Source organism: Oncorhynchus mykiss, chromosome 17, assembly GCF_013265735.2.
Source record: "Oncorhynchus mykiss isolate Arlee chromosome 17, USDA_OmykA_1.1, whole genome shotgun sequence".
Lineage (NCBI taxonomy): Eukaryota > Metazoa > Chordata > Actinopteri > Salmoniformes > Salmonidae > Oncorhynchus > Oncorhynchus mykiss.
This window is the reverse complement of record NC_048581.1, coordinates 93042294-93054578: the sequence shown is the minus strand read 5'-3', so window position 1 is coordinate 93054578 and position 12285 is coordinate 93042294. Positions and strand designations below refer to the sequence as shown.

The following is a 12285-nucleotide window of genomic DNA, read 5'->3' as shown; positions in this document are numbered from 1 at the left end:
TTTCCATATTGTTTTAAAAAAATCATGAAAACTGAAATGAGCTTTTTGGTCATAATTTAAGGTTAGCTTTGTGGTTTAAGGGTAGGTTTACAATCACATTTGGGATGGCAGGTAGCGTTGGGGCAGGTTAGAGCGTTGGGCCAGTAACCGAAAGGTTGTCGGATCAAATCCCTTTGCTGACAAGGTAAAACATTTAAAAAGGCAGTTAGTTAACCTACTGTTCCCCGGTTGGCCGTCATTGTAAATAAGAATTTGTTCTTAACTGACTTGCCTAGTTAAATGAAGGTTACGTTTGAAACCCTTTGTGGCTGTGGTAACTAGTGACGGTAGCCAGGACTATCTGGGATGGGTGCTATGACGTACACACTCATCTTCTCGCGATACTTAATCGTCGCAGTAGATTTTATAAGCCGGTTGCGTATCCCGGTCCTGTCGTTCGTCCTCAGTGTAGGATAACGAAGCATTATCGTAATATATTTACACTGAAACAGCGTTAAGATCTTGCCACGGTATATTTTAATTTCTTTATTCATTCGTGAGAGGGTGACCCGAAACACACTGAGCGAGGTAAGCAAACGAAAACAAGCCATTCGTCTTTAATTTATCCGGTATGCTAGTTAGTGGGGTTAACCTTGCATGGCTACCCGGAATCTTTGCTCCGGTCAAATGGTAACCTTACATCACGCTCACGGATGTACGTTTTTTTTATCCACAAGGAAGTATGTAGCGAATGAATGTATAGAGCAGCGGAATAATTCAGTTCCAGCGGTCATGTAAGGGCTAACCGGGGCCGATGATTAGGTTGTCCGTGTTATCCGGGATTCTTCGGACGACCATAACCCTTCCGGACCATGCTTAGCTTGCTAGTTCATTTAGCTAATGCGAAAATATATTTTAATAATCTTTTATTATTTTATAATGTAAAAACCAATATTTTTGCTAATGTGATTCATTGGGTAACATGCTGACTGGACCGGGCGTGTGCGTCCATCGCGCTCGTGTTGTATTTTGTCTCCACACCAGACGCGATCAGGACACGCAGGTGTATCAAAACCAACTCTGAACCAACTCTTCATTTGGGCGGACAGGTCGAAAACTATTAAACGAGTTGGTCATTTAGCTAGCTACGCGGACGCTCTTTGAAGTGTGGGTGCAGTGATTAAATAACATGTAAATGTATTTTGTAACGCAAAATAAAACGGTGTGGTCAGCTTGCGAGTTATGACATCTAAAATGTAAGTGTAACTACTTAACCCGGTAGATATGAAATGTTTCTCTCGACTTGATTTACAACTAACTGCTGGTATTTTAGGCTCACTTGATTTAATTTGGCATGTCAGATTACACCGCAATGTAATTTAACTGTAATCTAAATACGTTTTAAATGTCAATTTTTTTTTGCCATGATTTAAAAAAAATCATATGGACTGGAAGGCAGGACGAACTAATTTTCACTTTTTCACTCGTTAAAATCAAACTAAATCAGCACGTTTTTTGGCTCAGTCGATAGTTTAGACTTACAAAATAAATAAAATCTTCAATATGTAACTTCTTGGGCGACCAGGCGAAATTCACATAGATCATTATCATTGAGTCTAAGAAGTGGTAGATGTGTTCTGTGTGCTATTTCTATTCTTTCTGTTTCGTTGGTCTCTTACATTAGGTTTTGTACACCAGCTGAAAATACAATATTTTTTGAGTGTAAAGAGATTATTTTCAATTACATGTGTCACACTTGTTCATATTACTTTTATTTTGCTAAATTAGTACTTTAAAAACAAGGGTTTTATCAACTAGATTCAAACAAATTATACACCTGTCCAACAAGTCAGTTTGTCAAATTTCTGCCCTGCTAGAGCTGCCCCGGGTCAACTGTAAGTGCTGTTATTGTGAAGTGGCATTGACAAGCATCAATAATGGCACAACCACGAAGGACACGCAAGCTCACACAATGGGAGTGCCGAGTGCTGAAGCGTGTAAAAGTCTGTCCTTGGTTGCAACACTTATTTGAATGACTGCAAGCCAGGCCTAATTGCCCAACATCTGCGCCTTACCTCACTAATGCTCTAGTTCCATTCAGCTATAAATGTTCCAACATCTAGTGGAAAGCCTTCCCAGAAGAGAGGAGGCTGTTATAACAGCAATGTTCCAACATCTAGTGGAAAGCCTTCCCAGAAGAGAGGAGGCTGTTATAGCAGCAATGTTCCAACATCTAGTGGAAAGCCTTCCCAGAAGAGTGGAGGCTGTTATAGCAGCAATGTTCCAACATCTAGTGGAAAGCCTTCCCAGGAGAGTGGAGGCTGTTATAGCAGCAATGTTCCAACATCTAGTGGGAAGCCTTCCCAGTAGAGTGGAGGCTGTTATAGCACCAACGTTCCAACATCTAGTGGAAAGCCTTCCCAGAAGAGTGGAGGCTGTTATAGCAGCAATGTTCCAACATCTAGTGGAAAGCCTTCCCAGAAGAGAGGAGGCTGTTATAGCAGCAATGTTCCAACATCTAGTGGAAAGCCTTCCCAGAAGAGTGGAGGCTGTTATAGCAGCAATGTTCCAACATCTAGTGGAAAGCCTTCCCTGAAGAGTGGATGCTGTTATAGCAGCAAAGGGGGACCAACTCCATATTAATGTGTATAGTTTTGGAATGAGATGTTTGACAAGCAAGTGTCCACATGCTTTGGGTCATGGTGTGTGTGCAACGATTTTAGAGTTTTTTATTTCTTATAAGAAAATCGGTCAATTGAAATAAGTAATTTAGGATGTTAACAAATTTGTTCAATTAATCACATCGATAGTGTATGGAAATCACTGAAACTGGGACAATTCAGCTACATGAGCCCTTTGCGCTCCACTAAAAGACTAACCACAATAAACTTGGGTATACTTCATGAGAACCTGTAGTAGCCATTTATCAACTCAGTAGTGAGTCATTTAGCAGACTCTTAACCCTAATTGCTCCTGTATGTGTCTCTGGATGAGAGCCTTGCTCAAGGGCACATTGACCAATATCCCCCCCCCCCCCCCCCACAAACCTAAACGGTTCAGGAATTCAAAAACCAGTGACTTTTCTGTCACTAGTACTGACTGGCTCAACGCTCTGACCCTTCAGGCTACCTGTTGGACAGTGTTTACGGTAGACGGCCGACACGAACAATGAAACAACACTTATTTTTGACTGGATAGCTTCATCTCCACAGAAAGTTCTACATAGACAGGGATTGGATCTCATTTGAGTACTGACTTGACTGTCAAATACGTGTTCGTTTGTGGGCAGTGGCTCTTTTTTTTTTAAAGAGGGCGCCATAAATGTCCTTAGCCGTTTGAGTCTGACATGGACAGGTGTTTCCTGTGACAGACGGGCGTGTATAAATAAAATCAACAGTACCAAATAACAGATGTTAAGCTTACTTTGATATTGACAATCTGAGGTACAAATTGTGTAATTTCACTCGCTTGTATGAGGTGAAAATGAGAGCTTGTCCTAAGGTAGAAATGCAAACTGTCCCGATTACATTAGTGGAAATTATCGCTAAAATTTCATACGGTAAAATAATTCAAAATGTCCATTTTGGATGCTGGTATATGTTACACAATCTCAATTTGAAAAATGAGTAAAGATGTAATTAACTGGTTAAAATATCTCAAACACAATTTAGCTGGAGGCTGTTTACAGAGCTTCATTAGTGTCTGTGAGCTACCTGAATGTTTATCGTCCCTACTGGAACACGGTCCTAGACGAGACTGCTTTTTCAAGGTTTCCTTCTCCCTCCTTCCAACTGTACCAACAGTGTTTCCAAGAAAGGGAGGCTGTCTAGGAAAGCGTGGGCTGCATTCCAAACACATAAAAGCCACACCCTCAAATTAGGTGGCCACTTCTGATGACATTTGATGAGTACACACTTGCAGGGCGAGGAAGGGAGGAATTGTAAGTGGACCGCCCTTGTCTGGAAATTCGTCACTCGTTTGTCCCGCAATGATTGTGTTTTCAGCCACCGGTAGTTTGTGGGTTTATTTGCGCTAAAGTCACTTGTGATTGCATGTCTACTTACATTAAATATATAATTATTAATATACACCTACTGTATGATAGCTAGAAAAAAATTGGCTAATGTTAGCCTGCCTAGCTGGAACTGCTAAAGATTTTTTGTTTGTTTTATTAGCCAAAAGCTAACCAAACAAAAACATTACTTTCTATGAGAGTTGATGTGTTTGTGCATTAGTAGCACAATTTCTAATTTATTTACATTTTTTACTTGTAAAGTCTGATTCAATGGAGATTAAAGCCCCAACAGTATGTTTTAATTTGGTTCTGACACCGATACATCTGCTGATACTGTTTTACAGCGGGGAAATTAGTGTCCACCCTGAATTCTCATAAATTGCAATCCAGAAGAGTAACTGTCCAGTAAGCTTCAATTGTTGATTTCATAGCTTGTGACAAGGACATTATGAGACTGGCCACTAGTGTTCAGATCACCATGACATTCCCCTTTTCATCCTATTTATTGAGTATCCGTTATCGGCCGATAAAATGCATAGCGTTAAAAGGCCAATATCTGCTGATACACGGGTGAATGGCTATATCGGTTGGGCTCTAAAATAAATGTCGTCAATCCTAATCGGCACCTTTTTGTTTCCCCTCAAGGCTTTGACAATCACTGTAAGGATGGAGACTTTAATTCGCCGCTGCCCGTTCCTGTCCCGCGTGCCCCAGACCTTCCTCCAGCAGGCCCGGAAATCCCTGGTGGTCTATGCCCAGAAATGTCCTGTGATGATGAACCTGGCCTCCAAGCCTCTGGCCCGCTCTCTCTGCTCCTCCTCAGCTAGCTTCCAGAAGGCTGAGGACATCGTGACTTCAGCCCAGACACCAGGTGAGGGGCATGGATATCAATCTAACACTGAACCTTGCTGGGTTATGTAGAGGCAGGAGTTTTCATGGTGGTCAGATCACACGATCAGGGAAAACTCTTGCCCAGGAGGGACATGGGTTTTTGTCTTCTGTGGCGTTACAACAGTCTATAGGAGTACAGTTATATCATGGCAAGAAACTCTTGATTCCAATAACCAACTCGTAAAAAGCTGTAATTATTTAAATCCGCTGTGTTGCTCTTCATCTCCTTACCCTAGTGTCTTTTGTTCTTTTTTAGGAGCCAATGGGGGCACTACCACCAAGTTGCCTCAGAGCCACCCCATGCCCCCCTCTGGCCAGGCCTCGGGGGCCTCCAAGTGCCCCTTCCTGGCGGCTGAGATGGGCCAGAACAGCGGTGTGGTGCGCCAGGCCAGCCTCCAGCTGCAGGAGGATGTGCAGGAGGTCCGCACCATCCAGAAAGGTAAACAAGGGGTTAAACCACCTGGAGTCATATTCCCTTTTGCTACTAATACAGATGGATCATAGGCTTTAATACAGGCTAAGGCTACTTTATTATTCAGAGGTACAGGACCGTCCTAATAACCTTTAATACGGGGGGGGGAGACACCAACTCCATATTAAAGCCTTCCCTGGAGGCTGTTGTAGCACCAAGGGAGGGGGGGACCAACTCCATATTAAAGCCTTCCCAGGAGACTGGAGGCTGTTGTAGCACCAAAAGGGGGGGGAACAACTCTATATTAATGCTCATGATTTTAGAATGAGATGTCTGACTAGCATAGACTTTTGGACGGTGTCCACATACTTTTGGTCATGTAGGGTACATCTATGGTCTAGCCATGACCTGTCTGTCAGATCCAGCCCATAGCAATATTAAACTTTGTCTTTATTCAGTCATCGCTAATCACGGTGTTTCTCCAGATGTGAGCCCAGCCCAGGTCCTGGCCAGCTCTTCTGGTGCGGTCAACACCTCCGATCTGATGAAGAAGCTGCTGAAGCAACGTCCAACCAGGATGTCCCAACTGCTGCAGGAGAACATGCCCAGCTGTGAGTCACCAAGATCAGACCGTTCAAACTGTTATTGTCCCCGTAGGGAAGTTAATTGTGCAGCCTGAAGCATATAAGGCTGTTTTTCGTAGAATTTGTATTGCGTGTCCTGAAGAAAATAATTGGTTAATGTGTATGGTTCCTTTTCAAACGACCTGTTAACCATTCTTGTCAGCATTAGTCTTTTTTTTTTATATCGCCTCGCTCGTCCCAAGTGGCGTTACACTTTGAACGGGGTTGCGATCGCTGTCATGGCGATGTGACATTGCGTTCATTTTTTCACGTTCACCAAGTCAGCAGCTCACCATAGATGTAATCATTACCATTAATGTGTTTTCCATTTATGGTCATTTAAAAAAAAAGTTTGCAATGGTTGAACAAAATGTTTAGATTTGTTCTAGTTATTATGAGCCTGTTGGCTTAAAACAAACCACATCTTTGTCTCTGAAAAGGTGCTTTTAGTTGCCTGGCTTGCTAGATTGACATAAATCCTAAATACATTTTAAAGATTGACTTTTTGTAATGTTTTGATTTTGGACCAGGCTGATGACATGTTAATACGGACTGCTGTTTTTGTGTTCATACTTTTTCATAATGACTATGTTCATCTAATTAGAGCCAAAGCTGGGAAGTTAAAAGGGGAGGCATTATACTGAGGGGTTGGCAGGACTTTTAAATTACCCCAATCATGGCCAGGTTGGTTGGCGGAAATGAAACCAGAGCCTTTGTCGTCGGCCATACCTTGCAGATATAAAGTTGACGGGATACTTGAGTTGTTTCGAAATGTTCCATTTTTTTTTACTAAAACAGGAAACTATCTTTTACCTTGTAATCATGTTTCCTTCCTCTCCCTGCAGTCTCTAACTTCCGCTACGATGAGTTCTTTGAGAGGAAGATTGAGGAGAAGAAGAGTGACCACACGTACCGAGTCTTTAAGACGGTTAACCGGCGAGCCACGGACTTCCCCATGGGTGACGACTACACCGATTCCCTTAGCGACAGGAGAGACGTATCTGTGTGGTGCTCCAACGACTACCTGGGCATGAGCAGACACCCGCGGGTCGTCAACTCCATCACGTAAGTAGCCGGACAACTGGCTAGTTGGATGAATCGATAAATGAGGTGAACAGACCGGTGGTTTGATGGGTTGTGTTTAGTACAACACACAGTAGGAAAACCCATTTGAAACACACAAATTGCATTTTTCTTTCCCCCAGATTAGTAGTTGGCATTCATTTCATTCAATTATAGAACGTTTCATTTTTTTTTCTCATCCTACCTACTGAACACAACCATGGAAACAACCAGAAGCTTAATTGATCCCTGAGGGGAGATGACAGAACAGACGGTGTTTCACTGTTCCCCCTGAGGACCAATCAAATATCTCTTGGGTTATATGTAGATACCCTCAAAGGGGCGGTCTGTTAATGACTCCGTGAAGGTGTGAGCTTGTTAATTGGCTTGTTTACCTGACTGGTGGTGTTGCCAGACGTCGGGGTGATCATGGTTCCGGGGCAGCTGTTGACTTTACGCTATGTTGTTTCCAGGGAGACGTTGCATAAGCACGGCAGTGGGGCTGGAGGAACCAGGAACATCTCTGGGACCAGTAAGTTCCACGTGGAACTGGAACAGGAACTAGCAGACCTCCACAGGAAGGACGCTGCGCTCCTTTTCACTTCCTGCTTCGTAGCCAATGACTCCACCTTGTTCACCCTGGCCAAGATGATGCCAGGTAACCCCATTACTCACCTGCTCTTACACCATAAACTGTACTTCCAAATAACAATGGGCTAGTTAATGTTTTTTGTGTCGCCCAGGTGTGCAGAGTTTGTACATTTGCGCGTTAATCTGGGTCATGGTACCGAACAGCCTGTTTATTCTCCTCTCTCTCCAGGCTGTGAGATCTACTCTGATGCAGGGAATCACGCCTCCATGATCCAAGGCATCCGGAACAGTGGAGCCAAGAAGTTCATCTTCCGTCACAATGACCCCGACCACTTGAGAGAGCTGCTGCTGAAATCAGACCCCTCCTCTCCAAAGATCGTAGCCTTCGAGACAGTCCACTCCATGGATGGTGAGTGTAGTTCTTGTAATGCGTCCCAAAGGGTACCCTATTCCCTATATAGTGCCCTACTTCTGCCCCCATAGGTCTCTGGACCTGACCAAACATAGGAATGGGTTATGTAGAGCTCTTTCTAATTGAAAGCAAGTCTAAGAAGTGGTAGACCTGTTTTATGTGCACTATTCTATGCTTCCTGTAAACATTTATTTTTAATGTATTGTTCACCAGTTGAAAATACAATATTTTTGTATATTTGTGTATTTTTTGCTGAGTGTATATATATTTATTTATTTATTTATTTTAAAACTACCTCTAAAATAGGTTCCAAAATGAACACTGCCCTATGTATATAATGTTGTTCTATACTTTCCAACCTCTATAAAACGGATTATATGATATTTATCGTTTGTCTTAAAGGTGCGTTGTGTCCTACTGTAATCTTGTTTAAAATGCCTCCTGTTGAAATATAATACTGTGTATCTTGTCTTAAAGGGGCGGTGTGTCCTCTGGATGAGTTGTGTGATGTGGCCCATGAGTTTGGAGCCATCACGTTTGTTGACGAGGTCCATGCGGTGGGGCTGTACGGCGCTAGGGGAGGAGGTATCGGGGACCGAGACGGCATCATGCACAAGATGGACATCATCTCTGGAACACTGGGTCAGTACTGAAATAATAAGCAAAATGGCCCCAGGGAATTGTGTTTAAACCTTCAAGTCCATTGACTTGGCTTTACAAATCAGGGATGTGATTTGTCCTGAAAAATGAGGAATTCCTGCTTTATCCTCCATTCAGTTCTAGTTGAAAACTGCCCCGTCTCCTAGACAACTTCCAGATTTGTCTATGTTCCATTCACATCGCTGAACCAGTCTTTGTTTATCTGAAACCCTGAGACGAAGCAGATGTCTGGGCTCGAATACAGGTGGTTGAGGTTGTTGCTTAACACTCCTTGGGGCACTAGAGAAACAGGAACTAGGATCTGTTCACGACCTGTTGCTAGGAGACCACGGTGCTTCTTAAATTTCCTCTAAGCCTGGGGACTGCTGAGAGACCAATCATAACACACACTGGGACAATCTGGAGAGGTGCTTTGTCTGTTGGAATAGAAGCAAGTCAAGATGACCAGACAGAACAGCTGGTGAACACCACGCTGGGGGCTTTCTAAAGGACTAGAAAGTCTCCTTTAACGCCCCCCAAAATAGTGTTTAATTCGTTATTTTGTCCTAATTAGTGTTATTGCTATTTTCTTCCAGGCAAGGCGTTTGGCTGTGTTGGAGGCTACATCGCCAGTACCGCCGCCCTGGTGGACACGGTGCGTAGTTACGCTGCAGGCTTCATATTCACCACGTCTCTGCCTCCCATGCTGCTGGCGGGCGCCCGCGAGTCCATCCAGACCCTTAAAGGGGAGGAGGGCCGCGCCCTCCGGAGGAAACACCAGCGCAACGTCAAGCTGCTGAGACAGATGCTCATGGACTCTGGACTGCCCGTCGTCCACTGTCCCTCTCACATCATCCCTGTCAGGGTGAGAATCACTACATCTTAGGGTTCAGCACTATAGCGTCAATGACATTTTAAAGGCAATGTTTCCGCTTTCATTGAGACTGCACTCACGGTAAACTCTGCTCATGTCAGCTCAATCAGAAATTATGGTATGGTAGTAGGTGCCTTTGAACAGGGTATGGTAGTAGGTGCCTTTGAACGGGGTATGGTAGTAGGTGCCTTTGAACCGGGTATGGTAGTAGGTGCCTTTGAACAGGGTATGGTAGTAGGTGCCTTTGAACCGGGTATGGTAGTAGGCGCCTTTGAACCGGGTATGGTAGTAGGTGCCTTTGAACCGGGTATGGTAGTAGGTGCCTTTGAACCGGGTATGGTAGTAGGCGCCTTTGAACCGGGTATGGTAGTAGGCGCCTTTGAACCGGGTATGGTAGTAGGCGCCTTTGAACCGGGTATGGTAGTAGGTGCCTTTGAACCGGGTATGGTAGTAGGTGCCTTTGAACCGGGTATGGTAGTAGGTGCCTTTGAACCGGGTATGGTAGTAGGTGCCTTTGAACCGGGTATGGTAGTAGGTGCCTTTGAACCGGGTATGGTAGTAGGTGCCTTTGAACCGGGTATGGTAGTAGGCGCCTTTGAACCGGGTATGGTAGTAGGCGCCTTTGAACCGGGTATGGTAGTAGGCGCCTTTGAACCGGGTATGGGTAGTAGGCGCCTTTGAACCGGGTATGGTAGTAGGCGCCTTTGAACCGGGTATGGTAGTAGGCGCCTTTGAACCGGGTATGGTAGTAGGTGCCTTTGAACCGGGTATGGTAGTAGGTGCCTTTGAACCGGGTATGGGTAGTAGGTGCCTTTGAACCGGGGTATGGGTAGTAGGTGCCTTTGAACCGGGGTATGGTAGTAGGCGCCTTTGAACCGGGGTATGGTAGTAGGCGCCTTTGAACCGGGTATGGTAGTAGGTGCCTTTGAACCGGGTATGGTAGTAGGTGCCTTTGAACCGGGTATGGTAGTAGGTGCCTTTGAACCGGGTATGGTAGTAGGCGCCTTTGAACCGGGTATGGTAGTAGGCGCCTTTGAACCGGGTATGGTAGTAGGCGCCTTTGAACCGGGTATGGTAGTAGGTGCCTTTGAACCGGGTATGGTAGTAGGTGCCCTGGTTTGTGTAGAGAACTGTACCGTTGCTGGGGCACAACTCAATATTCAAAAGGTGTTCTTAATGTTTTGTCCACTCAGTCTACCGGACCGGCAGGATGCTGCACATTACATGATCTATAGCCCAGGGTTATCCCCGACTAGAGCCCAGGGTTATCCCCGACTAGAGCCCAGGGTTATCCCCGACTAGAGCCCAGGGTTATCCCCGACTAGGACTCCTGGCCCTGCATATTCTCACACCTAGAGAGCATAGTGTTCTCCATCAGCCTTGTCACTGTTTATTGACAACCTCAGTGTTACGACACTTTGACCTAAAACAACATTATTATTATTATTATTATTATTATTGTTGATAGACCTCAACATTGTCAATGTGGAAGTACTCAACGTGGTCTCACATGGATGGATTGATTTATTGCAGGTGTCCGACGCGGAGAAGAACACGGAGATCTCTGACATCATGATGAGTCGTTACAACATTTATGTCCAGGCCATCAACTATCCCACGGTCGCCAGGGGGGAGGAGCTTCTTCGCATCGCCCCCACGCCACACCACACCCCTCAGATGATGATGTACTTTGTCGGTAAGAGACATGTTCGGTCTAGCTGGCAAGTAAACAGGAAGTGACTGCGGTCAATGGTTTCTCAAATGTTGTTTTTGCTGTGAACCTCTAGTCGTGTTCAGTACTAGGCATAAAACTGAAGAATGTTTTTTTTTGGGGGGGGGGGGGGGGGTCAATGGATTAACTCCCACTTTTAACATCATGTTTATCCAGATATACAACTAAACTATACTTCTGTGGCTGGACAAATAATATTTGTTTGATCCCGTGAAGACCCCGGTAGTAAAATATGAACTTGATGTTTTGTAAAACCCCTTGGCGGTTTTCAGTAGGCATGAAACCTACTGAAATAGCCACGTACATCCTCCTTTAAAAACAATATTTGTCCCCCCCTCTTTCAGAGAAGTTGGTTCAGACGTGGAAGGAGTCCGGTCTACCTCTGAAGTCCCATTCTTCAGCAGGGTGTAACTTCTGCCGGCAGCCACTGCACTTTGAGCTGATGACTGAGGGAGAAGAGTCTTACTTCAGAGGCCTGACCCACCCCATCTCCGCTCACGCATGACGACACCTGGGACGACACGAAACCCCATGTCACCGTCATTGGCACCTTTTTTATTACCTTGCTAGTGCGCTACTTTTTCCACCACGGGGCCGTAGGGCTCTGGTCAAAAGTAGCACACTAGCAAGGGAAGAGGGTACCGTTTGTGACATAGAATGTATATTTGTATTTTATAAGTGTCATAACTTATTGAGTGTTCCATGGGCACTAGATTGTCTAAATAAATATAACTTTAATGTTTTCCTGTTGTTATTGTCACGTTCACTTGGTCACATTTTTAAGGCTGTTTGGTTTGAACATGAAGTCCACCCCAATGAGGAGGCTATAACCAATAGTGTCCTATATACTTATTATTCATGATGGTTAACCAGCGTACCAGTCTTGGTACTTTTAGTGCCAACTCCAATGCATTGGTCAAAAGACTACTTTAGTGAGAAAATATGAATTGGACTGCCTGTCTAAATGCAGCCAATGAATGAAAAACGAATTGTTAGTCACATGCTTTAAACTGGTGTAGATTAACAGTGAAATGCTTACTTACGAGACCTTCCCA

The 12285-nt window shown here is 44.5% G+C and overlaps 1 protein-coding gene across 1 annotated transcript; it reads left to right on the top strand.

Moving 5' to 3' along the window:
• Nucleotides 1-403: 403 nt before the first annotated feature.
• LOC110494837 (5-aminolevulinate synthase, nonspecific, mitochondrial) lies at nt 404-11973 on the top strand. The gene is made up of 11 exons (XM_021570161.2): nt 404-567; nt 4640-4865; nt 5142-5324; nt 5783-5908; nt 6766-6985; nt 7456-7640; nt 7803-7982; nt 8463-8627; nt 9221-9489; nt 11032-11194; nt 11575-11973. The coding sequence occupies exons 2-11, from the start codon at nt 4661-4663 to the stop codon at nt 11733-11735; spliced, it is 1857 nt and encodes a 618-aa protein (XP_021425836.2). The 5' UTR covers nt 404-567; nt 4640-4660; the 3' UTR covers nt 11736-11973.
• The last annotated feature ends 312 nt before the right edge of the window (nt 11974-12285 follow it).

What these genes read in the sequence shown, in the direction of transcription:
- LOC110494837 (XM_021570161.2), top strand. Translation starts at nt 4,661, where the DNA reads ATGGAGACTTTAATTCGCCGCTGCCCGTTCCTGTCCCGCGTGCCCCAG. An exon ending in GCAGGAGAACATGCCCAGCT is followed by an intron (nt 5,909 to 6,765) that starts GTGAGTCACCAA and finishes CTCTCCCTGCAG; the next exon opens with TCTCTAACTTCCGCTACGAT. An exon ending in GATGATGATGTACTTTGTCG is followed by an intron (nt 11,195 to 11,574) that starts GTAAGAGACATG and finishes CCCCTCTTTCAG; the next exon opens with AGAAGTTGGTTCAGACGTGG.